General features: G+C 38.5%; 1 protein-coding gene across 5 annotated transcripts in view; it reads right to left on the bottom strand.

Annotated features, from left to right (window-relative positions):
* The window catches only part of MDN1 (midasin AAA ATPase 1), a 149,542-nt gene that overhangs the window by 95,864 nt on the left and 33,420 nt on the right, over positions 1 to 20,258 (bottom strand). For all 5 annotated transcript variants that reach the window (XM_037131204.2, XM_053664765.1, XM_053664766.1 and 2 more), the window contains exons 10-19: positions 17,263 to 17,456; positions 16,525 to 16,606; positions 12,236 to 12,331; positions 10,136 to 10,248; positions 9,450 to 9,598; positions 8,782 to 8,842; positions 3,285 to 3,496; positions 2,608 to 2,711; positions 1,019 to 1,163; positions 405 to 501 (exon numbers count right to left, since the gene is read on the bottom strand). In XM_037131204.2, the coding sequence (XP_036987099.2) occupies positions 405 to 501; positions 1,019 to 1,163; positions 2,608 to 2,711; positions 3,285 to 3,496; positions 8,782 to 8,842; positions 9,450 to 9,598; positions 10,136 to 10,248; positions 12,236 to 12,331; positions 16,525 to 16,606; positions 17,263 to 17,456 (1,253 nt within the window). The remainder of the gene's footprint in view (positions 1 to 404; positions 502 to 1,018; positions 1,164 to 2,607; positions 2,712 to 3,284; positions 3,497 to 8,781; positions 8,843 to 9,449; positions 9,599 to 10,135; positions 10,249 to 12,235; positions 12,332 to 16,524; positions 16,607 to 17,262; positions 17,457 to 20,258) is intronic.

Genomic DNA, 20,258 nt, shown 5'->3' with positions numbered 1-20,258 from the left:
TCAGTGCTTAATGATGAAAACTGAAATGTACAAAACCTTTTACAAATCATTAGCCATATCTAAGAGGACTCTGTTTCTGACAGACACTTGTACTATTATACTGTTGTATCATTATGTGAAGTTTTTCTAATAGCTACAGGCTATCTGAAGAAGGAAAGATTTCTGTTCTCAACAATGATCCATTAAGTGTCATACTACCAACCCAAAAGACAAGTTTTCCAGTATTCTGGAATACTCCATATTTGCACCACCTACAGAAAGTAAAGGAATATAACAAATAAGGAAGATTACCAGTGATCAAGAAATTTCTAGCATTGTTACAGGGTTTGGTTATGTTAATATTACCAACAATAAAAAAGGAGAACTTTAAACAAGTGTCCAGGAACCACGCCATGTCCCCTCACCTGTTTCTAATTCCTGGTGGAAGATTTCTTTTGCCCACATCAGTTGCTGGATTCATACAGGCAAATAAACGAAAGTCGGGATGACGAACCAATGGTTCTGTTAAGAGAAAATTATAAATTCTTGAGAACTTGTTAATCAAGTAAGCCATGAGCCACAGGCCCCGAAGGGATAACTATCTAACTACACAGGACCCCAGGCCAAACAACCCTGCCTCAGGCTCAGCAAGGTTGCTGTTGGCTGGTCAAACCATCCTTCCTCTGAAACCCTAAATGTGTCAGTTTCCAGACCTGTGTACACACTTAATCTTACACTGCTGTTCTATCATCTTTTATAGATATGGTTGTTCACTGTCATTTATGTTTTATTACCTATTCACCAGCATATATTTTTCCACTAATTGTGCATGCCTATTATCTACTACCTAAGTGTGCCCTGACAAATTATATTCTTTGAATTCCCCATACTACCTAACAATATGACTTTTATAAAAAGTAAATACTTATGGAATAAACAAATCCAACTGGGAAGCCTATGTATTCCACCTAATAGATTCTCACTCTAAAGAGGCCAATAGACCTGGCCGCAAGTCAGACTCCAAGGGGATCAAGCCTACCTGTGTCCCCTCGATCCAGCAACACCAGAGAGCCAGAGGAGCCTTCAAGTAAACCACTGAGGCATTCTAATGTTTCTGGAGCAGCCAAATTAATTTCATCCAACAAGATCCACTCTCCTTTCTTTATGGCCTGAGCTAATGTACCCTAGAAGATAAAGAAAAATGGTAAGATCCATTTCAAACAAGGACACACTCACTGAAAAGTTACAAGCAGGGTTAGAAAATAGAGGCAAGGCCAAAACTCTCCAAATGGCTGCTAGCTGACTGCCAGAGTTAAGACCAAATTAACTTTTTATGTCTAAAAGGATCAAGGGAATAACTGTGAGCCTAAGAGTGAGATGCAATAAACTAGATCATCTCACTGTAAGGATGCTGAAGGTAAATGATAAAAACATATTTACATGTTTAAAGGTACCCAAATGGTTATTAAAAACACCCAAAATAAATACAGGGTCAAGCTATGAATATAACAGATAAATGAGTAAATTAAAGATGTATAGAAGTTGTAATAGGCAGCCTTTCCCAGCTGCTGAAGAATATCAAAATGAATCTTCCCTAGCTTTACTCTAGTAAAGAGTTCTAGTCCAATAGTAATAAAAATCTTAATGTCGACATCAACAAGCTGAATTGTTTTACTATTATTAAGTCGCTTTGTACTTTTATTTTCATAGTGATCCTGACAAAGAGTCTTCTACAAATTTAATTTTAAAAAAGAACAAATGTATTAAACAACAGTATAATGTTAAATCATGAAATAGGTATAAATTCTACTTTGAGAGCACTTGACATTTTAATGAGCTATTTTAGAAATAATCACATAAAGCCCTGGCTGGCGTAGCTCAGTGGATTGAGCGCGGGCCTGTGAACCAGAGTATCGCGGTTCGATTCCCAGTCAGGGCACATGCCTGGGTTGCAGGCCAGTTCCCAGCAGGGGACTCAAGAGAGGCAACCACACATTGATGTTTCTCTCCCAATCTTTCTCCTTCCCTTCCCCTCTCTCTAAAAATAAATAAATAAAATATTTAAAAAAAAAGAAATAATCACATAAGACAAGCACTGATGACCCCACTTCCCACACTCATGGACTCACAGCTGAGTGACTTTCTCTTCTACCCAAACACCATTTCAAGTAAGACCCCTACCTCCCTTAGAATTTGATCTAAGGAATATCACAGAAACAATTTTTTTTTAAACAGAAAATTTTAAATCTTAGGTCATGAATATTTAATTACACTGATCTTTCCTACAGGGTCACAGGACAGAAAAGAGTAGAGCTACCCACGCACTGGGATGAAAAATGGGGCCTAACATGAGCGGAGCCTGCTAGTGCGCTTGCTCTGGCTCTCACACGCACACAGCAAGGAAACCAGGAGTTCCCTCGCTGTCCTCAACAGCCATCTATACAAACAACAGTGCTCATCAAAACTTTGTGATTTCTACAAAGAACATCTTTCAAAACCTTCCCCCATATTATTTCATTAAGTATTTAAGTCTTGAACATGAAAAGAATACAAAACAGAAACCTGCATAAAACTTGCATTTTGATTCAAATCAATTGTCCCTTAACTTTAATAACTAAAGCAAAATACCTCTACAAAGGCAAACAACAGGGCATTTTCAGTCATTTTCATCTGCTGTTGGGCATGGTTGAGTCTAAGACCAAATGCTTCCCATTTCTCTTTTAGGAGTAACCCTAGAAAAAATAAAGACAAGAATGTAACACCTTTCAAATTGTAATATTATAAACACACAAAAACATAAAATTAACAAAACACATAAAAATCAAACATATTAGAAGTATATTTTTTTAAAAGCCCAGACACTTACTAAGTGCTAACTACTATACTAGTTAATTCATTCAAATGCATATGTACAGGCATTAATTAACCAATTCATTCTTCACAACACCCATTTGAAGTAGGTACTCTTATTTCCATTTCAGAGAAGACAAAGCACAGAGAAGATAACTAAGCTACCAAAGGCCCCTTGGCTGTGGAATCCAGTGTTTTGGAATTAATCATTTCCTAAAAAAATACAGCTGACCAGTATAGTGGTGCCTATACATCACCACACCAAACCAATGATCCTTACGGAAATCATGTCTAGAATCCCAGGAGCAGCAATACTTCAAAATTAGTCACGTTTGCCCTAAGTCTTAGAAAGAGCCAATTTGCATCACTTCATTCCCCCACCAACCTTTTTCTTACTCCACTAACCTGGCCCCAGCCTCATGCCCTCTCACTAGCAGCCTGGGTCACATTCTCACCAGTTTCGCTCTCTTTTCCATCCTTGCTGACAGCAGACTTCTGCACGTGCTGCATTAGTCGGAGAAGATCATGCCATCGTTTCTGCCTGTAACAGGTCTGAATGTGCCCCAAGAACGTAAAGTTTTGCTTCTTGGAAAATGTCTGGGCAAAGAGTTCCTCAAATGCCTCCCTTAAGGGTAGCCAAATAAGCTTATGGTCCACTGGTTTGTACCTAAAACAAACAGGAAATGTGATTCACAAACTACTGAAGCTAACAGAGCATAAAAACAGTAACTTAGAGAACAGGAAAAAGTCTACGATTTCATTTACTCAAAATCAGAAATAATACAAAAATACTTAAATCTGTTACAGTTTGAAATTATCATGCAGAAAAAGGGTCTACACTAAAGGTAAAAACTAGCATTAGGTAAATGTTAAAAAAAAATTGAAATTCTTACTTGGGCACTGAAAAGCATGTCATTTATTTTACTAATGTTTAAATGACATTAGTCATGTATAGGACTTAATGACAAAACATTTTTATTAAGATCAAAAAATTTTCAGGATATCATAGAGTAAGAAAAACAACACCTGCAAGCGATTTACTCAAGCACCGTGAACTCAGTTCATGCCTTCTCAATTGAGGGGGAGGGCAGCTATTGCTTCCAAAGAGATAAATACTGGTAAAAATAATCTTAGATATTACAAAAGTCTGTGACCCTCCACAGCTCAACTTTTTATTCCACTGAATTTTAGATTCTCTATTATTCCTTAGCATTTAACTTCTCTGATTGGGACATTAGGAAATTCATTTAAATTAAATTTTAATTTAACAGCTGGGAGTGGGAGGAAGTCAATAATTAAAAGAGTCAAGAAACACTTCTCTAGCTAAAAAGTACGTTGCCTGAGCAGCACTAATTGTTCCTGGAAAATCAATCTCAAGTATGTAATTTTTCACAGCCTAAGATACTAAATATTACAATTCAAGAATGATGATATAAAATTTATTTCCAAGAAAAACAATCTGAGAACTGAAATGATACCAAAGCATGTTTCAGAACAGTCAAACACAGTAGAGAGCTCATAGATCCTATTTACTCCTCCTCCTGTAAAGGAGAACCAATGTCCTGATACTGAGAATCTGTATCAAAGAGTCTGATTCCAGAAAGGAAAAGTGTAAACTTCACACTCATTTTCACTTCCCAGTAAGCACTGGTCATTAGTAAAGGCATTTCTTTACTCCTTATATTCAACAAAAATTTACTCAGTACTTGTCATGTGTTAGGCACTGAATAAACACCACTGCAAGGTCCTGCCCCTCCACCATTTACAACCTAACCAATGCAGAGCTAAAGGAAGGATATCGTGTCAGAGAACCGCCAACACAGATTGTGATGGGTTTTCTTTACAGGCCAAAATAAAGCCTTTGTATTATATTCAAAATGGACTAAGAAGTATATAGGGGTACTTGGGGGAGGGGGTATTTAAGGAAGAGACTGATGTGATGTGGTCTACATTTTAAAGGATCATTGTAACTACTCAATGGAAGACACTGCAAGGAAAGCAGTGAAAGCGAAGATGACAGATCCATACTCTGGACCAGGCAAAAGAAGATGAACTAACTGGAAAGACAAGAGAAGTGGTAAGAAATTAAAATACACGTTATCTAAATAAAACTGTTAGTCTTAAAGATGATGCTATAAAGGGGATTCAAAGCTAAGTGAGGCAGAATAATAATTAAGAACACAGATGTTCAAGGTGGATTGCCTGGGTTCAAATCACAGACCAGCCACTACACCTTGAACAAGGTACTCAATCTCTGTGTGCCTCAGTTCTCTCCTGTATAAAACGGAGATAATTAACAGTCTGTGCCTCATGGCTGTTAAGAAGGCCAAGTGGGTTAACACAAGTAAAAGGTTCCATTTAGTACCTGGCACATGAATGAAAATATTAGTTAGCTTTATGAAAAAAAATTTTTTAAGAGTTACCTGTTATAATCATGATTATTAACTATATCAGTGTACTGAATTCATGAGTGAAAGAAGTGGCTTGATATTTCAGATTAGACTGAGTTCCTGAAAAGTCCATTCATTTAAAGCTCAGCATAGTGGCTGAAACAGTTAAGTCAATATACATTTCAAGTGATTAAAAATGAGCAAACACACATACATTTCACAAAAGAAAAAACAAAAACAAAATGAACTATGACACAAATCTCAACGGGAACCAACCCAACACATGGGAGAGCTGGCAACTCAAACTATGAAGCATTACACAGCAGGGTTTCCCAAGTGTCTTCTGCAGAGAAAAGATGTTTCAAGAGCAACCTAAAGGGGCGGGAGGGGGCAGCGGTCCTAGGATTCCTAGCCCCCATGGAAAGTAATTCAAGTTCTATTGGGTTGGCCAAAAAGTTTATTTGGTTTTCCCCCCATAAGATGACTCTGGTAGTGCTTAGTTGTGTTTAACTTCATTCCAAACAATTCTGTTAGACTGTACTATGACAGCTGTTGTATCAGCGTGTATTTTTTAAAAAACTTATCAACACTGGTGAGTTTTTGTGTGGCCATTTTCATAATGAAGATGGAGAAAATATGCAACATTTCTGACATATCATACTTTACTATTTCAAGAAAGGTAAAAACGCAACTGAAACACAAGAAAAGATTTGTGCAGTGTGTGGAGAAAGTGCTGTGACAGGTCAAAATTGGTTTGTGAAGTTTCCTGCCGGAGATCTCCCACTGGACGTGTGCTCCACGGTCAGGTAGACCAGTTGAAGTTGATAGCCATCAAATCAAGACATTAACTGAGAACAGTCAGTGCTACACCACACAGGAGATAGATGACATACTCAGAATATCCAACTCAATGAAGTTATTGATGAAAATGAAAAATGTATCCTTATTTTATGGAAAAAAAATACGGACTTTTTGGCCAACCCAATACCTGTTACATACAGAGAGATTGCACACGGGCATTCATTTGAAAATGTCACAAAAGAAAATGACTCTCCAAAATTATAATGTGTGAAAGAACATGAAGTGTAAAAGCAACCCAAAACAGTATGCGATGCTGAGTAACTGAAACGATGAACACTTCTCTGCACCTCAGGGTCAGGATCCCCAGATTGTGCGCATGCACGTCTGGCCTGCTCCCCCCTGTGCATTGTCCCTTACAGATCGTTCTATGGGGGGGGGGGGGGGTGTTGCTGGCGAGGAGGAGGATGGCAGGGGCTGCCATTTTCTTTCTATGAGACCTTTAATTTTCCTATTTTTTCTTTCCTTTACTACTGCCAAATTCTCCAAGGGCCCCTTCCTTTTCACTGTGCCTCTCCTTCTCCCTCAGAGGGTGTCCCTCCCAATGCTCTTTCCTACAGTCGGTGCTGTGAAGCTACTCTGCATTTTGCCACTTTCTAGACTTTCTCTTTCTGAAATGATATCAAGCCCTCTGCTTCCTCCCCTCTTTTCGGAGTCACATAGGCTCTCTCTACCCTAAACTCTATTCGAATTTGGTTTAGTTCTCTACTCACGGGTAATTTGAAGGTTTATGTGCTGCCTACCAGAAACTCACTTCAAATATAATAACAAATGAGTTAAGAATTAAGTGAAGGAAAAGATACACCACATTAGCAATAAAAAAAAAAGGGGGGGAATACATTAACAAAGATCAGAGCCATTCTGTAGCCACGTAGTTTAATGGTCTTTTTTATAAAGTGTCTTTAGCCTTAATAATTTTTAAAAAAACAATGTGAAAGATGCAGATTTACAAACTAATGAATAGACCTAAAGGTCTATTAATTTCTTCTATTATTCTGTTACCACAGTATTTTATACATGCAAAATATGTCTAATGAGTTATAAAATATAATGAAATTGATGAAAATAACCATATAGCCCAAGAATGGAACTATACCCTTTTTCTATCTTCTTCCCCTGACTATTCCTGAATTTTGTTTTCTACTTCCATGCCTTTTAAAAATAATTTTTGTCTTCCTATCTTATGTACAAGGATTTTTAAGCAAAGGAGTCATCCATACACTATATATTAAAATGATTTGATTTATATCATTTTCCATTAACACAAAAGTATAGAGAACATAGCATATTCCCAACCACCCAAAAATTGAGGTGTATGTAACTTTTCTTGCAATAACTGATGTTAGCCTAATAACAAGGAAAAATGAATATATATTCTTTTTACCAAGTTGGCACCAACCCAAAATTTCAGTTACCACATTAATTATAACCTTTTTTGTATTATTAACTAATTATATCAGGACACAAATGGGTTCCTACGTACTTGGCTATGTTTAAAACTATTTGCAATGGCTGATATAACACTAACACTTTTTAAAAGAGACATACCTAGTCCATGTTCAATTACTGTAAGATTAATGGCATCTGTGTTAGGGATACTTAACAGTAGAATACTAATGAAAAAATACATAGATATAGAATAGACATAACACAGTATGACAGACATGCCTAGTTAAATAACAAATTCCATATAGTAGTAAGAACAGGATGCCAAGTATCTCAATGAAAAAATGAGGGAATTAAGTGTCAATTAACTAAACGGAACTAAAACAAAAACAAGGTAGATCACTGGGGAAAAATAACAAAGTAGAACTAAGAGTAGGAGAGATAAGCCTCAGCTAATTAATTTTAAGCCAGAATGTATATTTAAAAGCTTTAATTGAGTACAAAATTAATAATATGTGTGGAGCCAAATATAAGCAATGGGTTGGGAAGGTAAGCTAAGGAACAGCACCAACTGAAGCAGGACTCCAAGGTACTGATAGTGCAATGCCCAGAGCAATGAGGAATGAGCGACAAAGAAAGAGTGAAAATAAAAATACTGCTACAGCATGTCCTCAAAAAAAGAGATAAGTGAAAAGCTTTATATCAGATGCCATAAAGAGCAAAATGAACAATAAATTGTTATTTTATGACTTTCAGGATTTTTAAAAGCAATTATTTAGACTAAGTAGGACAGATCCTAATGTCGCTCAACATAAGGTATGCCAACAGTATCCATCAGCATTGCAGCCTTCAGACCAAACTAAAATTTTTCGTGAAACTAACATATTCAAAAACACCAACAGGGAAGGAGGCATTTTAATGACCACAGTGGAGCCCATGTGCAACATTTAATCAAGCAGAGAGCTGCTTAATGTTTCAAAGACAATCTAAATGTGTCAGAATATAGCTAGAACAGAGTGTGACTTAGATAGGCAACCGCACACAAAAATATTAGTTGATCACATACTTTTCTTCCTTCCCCCTCCCCATCAGCATGATCTTTGAGAGCCAGAACCTCAAGTGTTCTTTAAAATGAAGGGAAACATTGATACACACAGGAAGTCTTCAATAAATTCCAATAAATACCCTGCTGAGGTGGGGTGGGGGTACAAGAATTTGAACATTTTTCCAAGGCTAGTTTTGAGCTTTGTAGGAGAACAGTATTTCCTATGTCAAGCAGTGAACACAAAATAAGAGAAAAAATGGAAGCCACACTTACCCTCCAAGTAAGTCTGCAGTGTCACTCTGTTGATTCATATTGACGACCCTCAAACGGTGGCCTTTATAAAAGAAAGGGCAAAAGGTCATTCCAAAAATGTAAAAACTGGTAAAATCCAGTGTGATCCTTAAGGATGTGTAGACAAGGGCATAGGGCAAAACTTTAAATGAGCATTTCCTGATTCTCTCGCTTTGCTTTTCGGATTCAAAAATTGCACCTATGCCAAGGAGATATGTATAACATGATTCACTGTGTATTACTGTTCTGGAATCAGATAACTGAAAGCAACAAAATTCCTTCAGTAAGTCAATGTCTATAAATTAGAATGAAATAAAATGTCCAGTGTGTAATGTCACTTAGCCATTAGAACAGAAACGAGGCAGTTGTTTTTAAAGATGTCCAATGTGCTTAACTAAATGTAATACACAAAGCATAATCCCTTTTCTTTCAAAACAAAATCAAATCTATATGCAAATGTATTTGCAGACCATAGAGTAGAACTAAAAACAGTCAATGCCAATCCATTAACAGTGGTTATTGCTAGGAAAAGTGGAGTGGTAGCACTTTATTTTAAACTCCAGTATTTTTTTAACTTTATTTTCAGGGGAGAAGAAAGGCAGTCAATGTGAAATGTTTATTTCCTGGGGTGCTTGGCCCCTAGGAGTTACCTGTAATGTGAGCCAAGTACTGTACGGTAGAGGTTTTACCAGTCCCAGTCTCTCCCACCAGCAATACGGGCTCTCCTTTGCTAACGCACACCGCAAGCTGTTCGATAAGAACAGAGGAAGGTCTTGTGGCAGCAAAAGTGAACTTCTGCCTGGGAAGGGGAAAGTAAGAAAACAATTAAGAGAAAGACCCAAGCTTCTCTTAGTGTTGCTTTGAGGAACCAGATTTTCTAGACTCAACAAACAAGAATGAGAAGACAACTCAGAGTAACTGTCTTCATGCTGTAACAGATATCCTTACAACAACATATAAAATGCAGAACTCATTCATTCAACAAACACTGAGTACACACTCTGACGATTCAAACCACCAGTAAGATAAGACATTATCTGTACTAGCTATATCACCTTGAGCAAATTACTTAACCTCACTTAGCCTCAGTTTCCGCACCTGTAAAATTTGGAAAGTAACAGTTACTAGTTGTAGTGGGTTGAATAGCCTTCCTCCCAAATGTATCTAGTTTCAGAGAAGATACTTTGGGAAAACACTGCTCCATGCCATCCCGTGCCCTGGGGAGATCACATTCAGATACACGTGCAGCTCGAAGGTGCTGCTGCTGCTGCACTAAGCCTGCCATTAAGCTCCCAACAACTCCACAGTTCTCGTACTAGTCGGGAACCCTCTTTACCTCTGTACGTGAACAGCCTCACTCTGTTTCCGTAGAAGCCGCACTCGACCCACTTGCACATCTAGCTCGTTGATCACAATTTCTGGTTTATAGAGTTGACAGAAAAATTCAGCCTATGGGAAGGGAAAGATTTTATCTGAGTAACATTTTGTATACTCTTCAAACATCTCCTCAGCCATCAGGCTTACTGTGCCCCTCTAATTAGCCTTTTACTAAGAAGCACTTTGCACTTCCAAGAAAGGCAAGTTAGCTTTTAACGACTTTGTCTTTTCATTTTCTAAATTTCTAACGTTTTTAAAAACACTGGCCATGAATGTTTCCCTGTGATGGTACTTTTTATTCATGCAAATAAGTCTACTTAGAGGTCTACCTAAATCTAGAACACAATGACATACTAGTACTTCAATAGAGCGAATAGAAACTCTCCCCCTAAAAGATATGAAAAAAAAAATCAAAGAGACTTTTCTTCAGCTATGCCTCCTTCTAGTTTAAGTTTCTAACATAAGCCCTGGCAGGGTAGCTCAGCTGGTTAGAGCGTCAGCCCAATGCACCAAGGTTGTGGGTTCAATCCCCAGTCAGGGCGCATACAAGAATCGACCAATGAACGTATCAGTAAGTGGAACACCAAGTCAATGTTTCTCTCCCCCCACCCCCTCTAAAATAAATAATTTTTTTTTAAAAACTGAATTTCTAACATAATGCAGGAAACAGTGACTTGAGTAAACCCTGGTACATCTAACCACAAAGCAGAAAGAGAAGCTGTGACAGATGCTCCAGGACATCTACCCAGCTGCCATCTCTTTCTCACACTTGTTAACCCAGAGAACCCAGATTTTTATCAGGTTTGGGTAGGATGAAAGGGACAAAGTACTCGGGAAAGCTGAACCCCTATTCAACCAAAAGGAATGAATACTGATCAGTCAAAGCCAGTGGTGGTAGTTTGATTTCTCTCGCCTACTTCAATTTACTGTTTAAACTCCTTTAAGGAGGTGTTCTGTTACTTGCAGCCAAAACCAGCCCAACAGTTTCAACACCTAAGGAGCACCTCTAACTATTTCAGTTCCTGACACAAGGCTTTTTGAATAACCATTTATTTGGGAATGCCAGATATACCTGCCTCACAATAGGTCCCAGACACTTGTACAGTTACCACTACCATGGCTAAAAAGTTCTCTCCTCCAAATACATGTATTTTGATAGAAAACAAGAATGGCAAAATATTAATGTCAGCAATGAAGTAGTGTATATACAAATGTTCATTGAATATCATCCTTTTCAACTTTTCCGAGGTCTGGAGAAAATATTAACTTAAAAAGCTGGAGCCCTGGCTGGTGTGGCTCTGTGGACTGAGTGCCAGCCTGTGAACTGAAAAGTCACCTGTTTGATTCCCAGTCAGGGCACATGCATGGGATGTGAGCCAGGCCTCCAGTTGGGGCATGCAAGAGGCAACCAATCACTGGATCTCTCCTCTCTTTCTCTTCCCCTTCCCCGCTAAAATAGATAAAATCTTTAAAAAAAAAAAAAGTAAAATAAAAAGCTGGGGGAAAATCTGCACTGGCCAGTATGGCTCAGTGGATTACACATCATACTGCAAACTGAAAGGTCGCCAGTTCAATTCCCAGTCATGCTTGGGTTGCAGTTCAGGTGCCAGGTTGGGGCCTTGTAAAAGGCAACTAATCAATGTTTCTTTTGCATGTCAATGTTTCACTCCCTCTCTCTCCCTCCCATCCCCTCACTCTGAAAATAAATAAATACAGTTTTTAAAATTTAGGCTGGAAAAAATCTACTGTGCATAAAACGATAAAGGTGTTCCTAAGGCACAGTTCCAGCCCTGAGCCCATAACCTGCAGAATAACATCCTAACAGTGGAGACTAAGGCATGCATGTGCCACAGGGCACTCGCTTTCAGAATGTGGAACACATGGAAAACTATTCATCTAGAGGTGGCGAGAGCTTTATGGCCATGAGAGGCAGCACGGAAAGTACCAACTTTGACAGAGGTAGCAATTATGGCAAAAGCTGTTCGCAGTAAGGACCCAATACTAGCAAGTAAGCTAAAAATTCCAACTTGCTTTCAACAGGAAAATAAAAATAGCATACCTTTTTCTTGGAAATGTTCAATCTGCTTCCAATGACTTCTGCCATTTTCAGTTTGCTTGTATGCTTAGAAAGCATTGCTGTGAAACAGTCCAGAGCCTATTAAAATAAACATCCGACTGGTTTTACAAGCCGACTGGTTTGTAAAATATTTCATTAATAACAGGGTGTCACTACCCTGCCACCAAAGGGAGAAACATAAAATCCAGCAGGAACATATCTGCAAGTCTAACAATACAAATAAGATACCAACACTCTAGCCTCAAGGACTTTGCCATAACAAAGGTAGGACACAAGTGTAAAGGCTTTACTACTAATATACAGATCATTTAGGGGAGAAAAAAAACACCTCATTCAGGGAAAAATAACACTAAGTGTCATCAGGTATATGGTCCATGGAGGAACTGACTGTCAGAAAGCAGAAGTAACACCAAAACATTACTTTCCAGCTATGGAGGGAAACTCCTGCTGTGCAATAAAGTGATCCCAGTGTCCTTACTCTAACCCAGTACTCAGCCACAGTGACTACTGATAAGCCAACCAGATATGTGTCTTCTGATGCAATGAAATATAAAGTACATATGACCAAAAATGGATTCTGCCCCCCAAAAGTTCAATTTAGCCCTGGCTGGTGGTATGGCTCAGTGGATTGAGTGCTGGCCTGACAACCAAAGGGTTGGTGGTTCTATTCCCTGCCCGGGTTGTGGGCCAGGTCCCCAGAAGGAGGCACAAGAGACACAACCACACACTGATGTTTCTCTCCCTCTCTTCCTCCCTCCTTTCCCCTCCGTCTAAAATTATATAAATAAAAAAAATTTTTAAAGGTCAATTTAAATACTTCAAGCATTGTTAAATTTCTATTTATAGGAAAGACAACATAAAATGACAAGGGAAAGGACACCATCAATGTGGCAAAATAAAGAATATATAGCAGGTCGTCAAGTAGTATCATTTTGCTCAACATCATTTCATTATGTTGAGATGAGGAAAAAAGGCATCAATTCCAGGTGGAGCCACAGTCTGTGTGCTTTGCACAGTCTCCCCATGTCTATGTGGTTTTTCTCTGGGTACTGCGGTTTTCTCCCACGTCCCAAAGACGTGTATTTTAGTAAATGTCCCAGTTTGACTGCATGTGGGCATGTATGCGAATGCACCCTGTCATGGAAAGGTGTCCTGTCCATGAACCCTGAGATACTGGGAGAAGCCACCAGTGACCCTGACCTGGAATAAGTGGGTTAGAAAATAATTCTCTTGCTTGCTTTCTTAAATGTATGTATAGCTCACATTTATTTCAGTTTTTAATATTAGAAGTATTTGAGGTCTTTACTTAGAAGTTTGTGACCAGAAATATGCCGTAGGAACTTAACTCTTATTTTATCAATTAGCCTACAGTCATTTGTTTTGTTCTCTGTTGTTGTAGTTCCCAAAACCTATCTATGACATTGAGTGAGGACTTGGTGTATCTGGTTCTGCCACCACCAAGTACATTATATTTTATCAATAAACTTCATGCAAACATTTAAAAAAGAGAGAATTTATCTGGTCTTTGTCCCCAATTCCTGGCACAAAGCTTCAAAAAGCCTTGGAATTACAAGTAAGGAATATTATTCTTAGAGTCTCTTTGGACCATACCTGAGTTTATTACGCTCAACAGTGAATTTTATGGTAAGCGAATTACATTATCAATAAAGTGGTTTTATACACAAATACACAAAGCTGACTTTGAATGGGCCCTTAGATAGCTTAAGGGTGGGGTTGGCCAGGCCAGAAAGACGAAGGTCTGATTGGAGGGCTGAAACTTTCAGCTACACCTCCAAATTTTGGAGAAGGGAGAGGGACTGGAGACTGAGCTCACACATGGCCAATAACATAAGACCCCAGTAAACAAAGATTGGAGAGCTTCCTGGTTGTTGGTCATAGTGATGTACCAGGAAGGTGGCACACCCTGACTCCCACAGGAACAGATGCTCCTCTGCCTGAGACCTGGTAAGATCTTGCCCTATGCACATCTTCCATCTGACTGTTTGTGAATTATACCTTCCATATTAAACCTGTAATGTGCACCACGCTGTGCTTTCGGCGAATTCTGTAAGTCAATTATGAATCTGACGTGGTCATGGGAACCCCTGCACTTACAGCAAGGTCACAACTGTGGGTGCGCCACAAGACTTGCAGCTGGAGTCTGAAGTGGGGGCAGTCTCGTGGAGGACTGAGCCCTTGAACCTATCCAATGGGGTCGCCAGTAACTCCAGGTAGTCAGTATCAGAACTGGACTGAATTACAGAACCCTAATAAAAAAGTAACCAGATAAAGCCAGAAGGTGGGACATTCTGCAAAACAACTGGCCTGATGTCTTCACCATGGTAATGTCCTTAAAGGGAGGATTCGGATACACTAAGAGTTCTTAAGCCTATACATGAAGAAAAAGATCTGGAACATATACCAAACTCTTAACAATGCTGGGGAATCTCTGGATAGGGGAATATATTTTATCATTTCGCTTTCCTATATTTTCCTATTTTCAACAGTACACAATACTGACTCATGCTACATACAGTCAACATGAATTAACTGAGAAAATAAAGTGAATTTTTAAAAAAGATACAGAAAGGTCACATACTGTACAATTTCATGGATATGAAATGTTCAGAATCAGCAAACCTGCAGACAGGAGGTAGACAGTGGGTTGGCAGCGGTTACAGAAAGGGAAAAATAGGGATGACGGCTAATGAGTACAAGGTTTACTTTGGGGTAATGTAAAGGCTCTAAAATTAGACGCTAGTGAGAACCATCACCACTAGCACAATTCTATGAATATACTAAAAAAAAAAACACTGTATTGTACACTGTAAAAGAGTGAATTTTTAAAAAAATATTTTATTTATTTGTTTTTAGAGAGAGGGAAAGGAAAGGAGAAAGAGTGGGAGAGAAACATCAATGTGTGGTTGCCTCTCATGTGTCCCTTACTGGGGACCTGGCCTGCAACCCAGGCATGTGCCCTGACTGGGAATGGAACCAGCAACCCCTTGCTTCACAGGCTCATGCTCAATCCACTGAGCTCTATCAGCCGGGGCTAAAAGAGTGAATTTTATGGTAAGCGAATTACATTATCAATAAAGTGGTTTTATACACAAATACACAATGCCATCCTAAAATAGAGAGTAAAAATTAGAGAACTCCTACCGATGCTGCAGTTTTATTTAAAAGTACAAAGCAAGGTCACCTGTAAGAAACACAACAAATGCGGGATAACGGGAAGAGTGTGCTGCAGAGAAGAATGAGATTAAAAGACTGGCACACCACATGTCAGAGTTCAGCTGAGCTTAAGTATGCACTCCACATGAGGTCTCTTTCTACTCACAGTTAACTTTACCAAACACAAAGATACTGCAAACCAAACTGGGTCACTATACTCTCTCCTCAGTCCCAACTGACAGAAACCAGAACACTTTATAATCAAAATGGGCCAATGTTTTAAGACCACACAAATCTTCAGGCAGTCACTTTTACTCTTAAGCAGTAGGGAACAAATCTGTGATCTTATTAAATATGGCAGAGCTATAATTCAATAGGGTTTCCTTCCCACACGACACACTTTTCCCCAAGCCCAGCATACAAGGTTACACTTTGCAACCCCCACATAAATTTCTCTGGACTAAAATTAAAAGGCCCTACTGAGGCCAAGTAGAGAAATATAAATCTATCATACAGACTAAGAAGTTACGTGCAAGAATAAATATGCCCCAGTTGGTGTGGCTCTGCCCTGGCTGGTGTGGCTCAGTGGACTGAGTGCCAACCTGTGAACCAAAGGATGGCCAGTTGGATTCCCAGTCAGGGCACAGGCCTGGGTTGCAGACCAGGACCCCAGCTGCGGGTGTGTGAGAGGCAACACCCACTGATATTTCTCTCCCTCTCTTTCTCCCTTCCTTTCCCTCTCTCTAAAAATAAATAAATAAAATGTTTTTTTAATCCTAGAATAAATATTAAACATCCTAGAAATACTTTATATTTCATAATATTATCATCATCTGGGAGGTGTTTTTTTTTTTCATTTTACCTTCAATTTCAGTACCTATTTTATTCTACCTAAAATTATTCTTATTTGTATTAAGTAGTTTCAAAAACCATAAAACATTATGCCCACTTAGTTTTAAGGCAAATTAGTTCAATTTTAACTAGCTAAGGATAATAAACAATACCTACTCTGGTAGCAGTCAAGAGACAGAAAATAACAATGGAAATCAGCAGCCTAATAGAGAACAGAGAAAACAAGCAAGAAGACTGTATCTTACCTCTTGAAAAATGTTTAATGATGCTGATGAAGACAGGCTATCAAAGCTATGGGCAATCCTATTACACCAATTCAGAAGATCCCTTTAAAAAAAGAAAAGAAAAAAAGCCGAGAAATAAAAGACCATAGGCTAAGACATCAAAGGCATTAGTTTATGTGGTCCACTTAAGTTTGGGCATACCTGGCAATGAAATCTCTCCATGTTTTTGGCAATGGGAAGATAAGTGTCAGAGGAAAGAATAAGTGAATGGCCCCAGTCCCTGCACCTACCAGGAAATGACTTACCACTCATTTCTCCTCATCCATGCCAGACGACACAGCAGGGGAGTGGGGGCAAATCTCAGGGCAAACGGAGGGAAGCTGTTCGTTTCTAATTCTCAATTCTCAAAGGGCAAGTCAACAATGGAGAATAGGGAGAGAAGGCACAGAACTCACCATATACAGGAAAATCCAAGGGTCTTATTTAAGCCTACAAGTGTCACAAAAGGATAACCAGGGAAAAAACTGTAACTATTCCCGACTTTGCCTTTAAGTTATTTTTCAAAGTAAAAATAATACTGCCTTTACAAGGCTTCCTAACCAGTAACTATAAACGTGAAAAAAGGATTTGACACCATGCAGCTGCCCAGAACTCTTCATTTCAAATGTGACCTCTTGTAAGCATTTAGTGTAGCTGGTAAGAACCTTTGAGAGAAGCAGTTTTTAAAACACGGACTGAAAAAAGTGTTTCCTCCAGTACCTTAGAGACAATTCTCTCCCCTCAAGACTTAGTCTTTTGTTTTCTCTTCTGGCTTCTGACACTTCCTGAGGCGCCTCTTCACATCCAACAGAACCATCACTCCCGGGGTTATGGTTCTCTCCCGTAAGCTGGATGTAAATGTCAAGCAGGTGCTCAGTTGCTGCCAAGAGACTGGGGTATCTGTTCTGAAGAACCTGACAGAGTGAGGGGAAAAAAGCAAAGAAAATTTAGCAGCAGACACACTGATTTTTAAAAGCACATGTAAACTGCTCCTGACACTAGTAAACCAAAAAAACCATGCATCTCTATGAATTTGTCATTTTTACCAAGAATAAGAACTTCTACCCTTACCCTCTCTGTCCCTTCTCCCTTTCTTTCCCATTCAAAGACCCTGAATTTTTTTTCTACCCAAAACTCAGCTGTCCAGCTAATTTCATAATGTAACGCAGCTTAAAATGCAAAAGCCAGATGACGAGGTCTCTCCCAGCAACACATACACCCAAGTCCCAGGAATTACTCACTAGGGAATCCCAAGTACTATTTACTGATTGTAAATACAACTCTACTAACATTCACCAGGTCATTTTTCAGCCAAAAAGCAAATTGGAAGTAGTCAACTAGAAAAACCTAACCTTTTAAAACAGACCACAGTAAAAAGATCTAGGTGTCACCCCGGCTGGCGTAGCTCAGTGGATTGAGCGTGGGCCTGTGAACCAAAGGATCATGGTTCGATTCCCAGTCAGGGCACATGCCTGGGTTGCAGGCCGGTTCCCAGAAAGGGACACACGGGAGGCAACCATACACTGATATTTCTCTCCCTCTCTCCTTCCCTTCCCCTCTAAAGACAAATAAATAAATTAAAAGTTAAAAAAAAAAGATCTAGGTGTCAAGTACTGATAAAAAGCAGCTGATCTTTTAAAAGCATACGATAAAATTTAAAAAGCAAGAGATCTCATCCTGCTCACTACAATAACTATAGAGAATATTTTGCAGTATAATACTTAGTGTTCATAATAATGATTCTAAGGTTTTATAATATAAAACTGTTCAACCAAATCTATTTGAGTATGTATATATTAGAAATATAATCATCCAATACATTTAATTTAGCTTGAAAAGTATACTGTGATTCCAATTTGTATATGGATAATCCACATATTTGATATATATTAAATCATTTCAAGTTGTATATCTCACAGATTTTATTTCTTTACACCTTGTTTTATTGGAGGGTTTTACAACAAATATTGCCGAAAACATACTTCAGGCGGATTAAAATTAAATAAGGAAAGAAGGAAATAATAAAATTAACAAATACAATTTAATAGTTACACATGTGGGTCTTTTAAAATTCAGAATATACATTTTTGTGTGGGTGTTCCCCATACAAAACTGTATTTAAAACTGATTATATATTTATGACCTTGTTGCCACAAAAAAATAAACTATTTCTATCACCCCTGAAATAGAAAGCTCCCTGGTGTTCCTTTTATAATCAATCCCTTCCCCCACCCCCTGCCTCTGGTCCCTACGGTTTTGTTTTTAAGTCTGTCATTTTTATGAAATCATACAGGTTGTGGTGAGCAGCTCAGGTTCCTGAGCACGTTTTTGAGATTCGTCCAGACATTACGGCATGCATCAGCAGGTTCATTCCTTTTTACTGCTGAGTAGTGATTTCATTATATAAGTATATATACTTATGATGAAGATAAAAAAGCTATTTTTACTTGGAAAATAAAAAAAACTTTGTGAAGTCTAACACTATAGTAAAAACTCAGCTACCAATCATTTCCTACCTTAGCCAAAAGATGTCTTTTGTTATTATAAAATAAATTTTTAAACAAAATATCATTTAATAAACTAATCTGCCATGATATGGCTCTGTTATCAAATGATATGCATTTGGGAGATTCATTCCTTTGATGAACATTTATTAAGTACCTACTTTATATGAGGCACTGTTCCAGAGAAAGAAAAACAAAACAAATAAGGAATGGAGCCCACCCTTAAGTAACCTTTTCTGGCAAAAGCAAATATGCAAGCAAATCAAGCTTCCAGCACAACAGTCAGCCCTGCTTGGGAGACCCAAGAAGGTTTTCATGGAAAAGTTGCACCTGGCAGAGGTCACCAATGGCTGCCAGTGGGCACCGCCCCCATGCAAAGCAGGTCATGTAAGGTACCAGCAATTAAGGTATCTGGGCAAATGTAAGGTATACAGAGGAGACAAGGCTTGAGAAACTGCCATGGGTATGTTCCTGGTATGCACTTGGTATGAGACTAGCACTACATAAGTAACTCATTTTTTAAAGTATAATTTGGCATTTCAGCAAGAAAGAAATAATCTTTCTAAACATAGGACGACTGGGGTAAGTACAAACAGAAATGCAGTTCCTCGTGTGCCCTATGAGGTGAGCACAGGAGATCATTTTATTTTCTCAGTAATACACACATGGGTTTGGTTTTTGTTGTTTTTTTTACCAGCAGTCATTTACTCAGGAGAGGGTTATGAGCATTTATTACCAAGTCCAGAAGCTTAAAAATAACAAGTGAGCTTCTCAAAGTCAACTATCTATACATGACACCAATCATTTATGTGAAGGGATGAATGATCCCATTGCACTTCCTATGAGCAGAATGCCTCACTGCTTTGCATGACAAGAACAAAAAGTTAAGTTCTGACCCGAACTTAAAGAACAAAATACAAAAACTAAGAAAAGAGTAGCTGTCAAATGTTCTCATCCTTTTAATCCTCAATAAATCACACCTAAATATGAACTTCAGTTCTCTCCTTTAAAGAACATACTGGAATTTAAATCTGAATATTAAACATCTGATATCTACAATTGCAAAAGAAAGAGCTGCATTATGATAGAGCCATAAAACAAACATTTACAAAGCCCAGCACTTGAGTGATGGTGGTGACACAAAGTTACCGGAGGAGCTTACAGTCAAGGGCAGCAAATAAGGACCTATCAGACACAGAAATACACAGCTAG

Source organism: Artibeus jamaicensis, unplaced genomic scaffold, assembly GCF_021234435.1.
Source record: "Artibeus jamaicensis isolate MK-2021 breed Jamaican fruit bat unplaced genomic scaffold, CSHL_Jam_final contig_387, whole genome shotgun sequence".
Classification (NCBI taxonomy): domain Eukaryota; kingdom Metazoa; phylum Chordata; class Mammalia; order Chiroptera; family Phyllostomidae; genus Artibeus; species Artibeus jamaicensis.
This window is presented reverse-complemented; position numbering and strand designations above follow the sequence as displayed.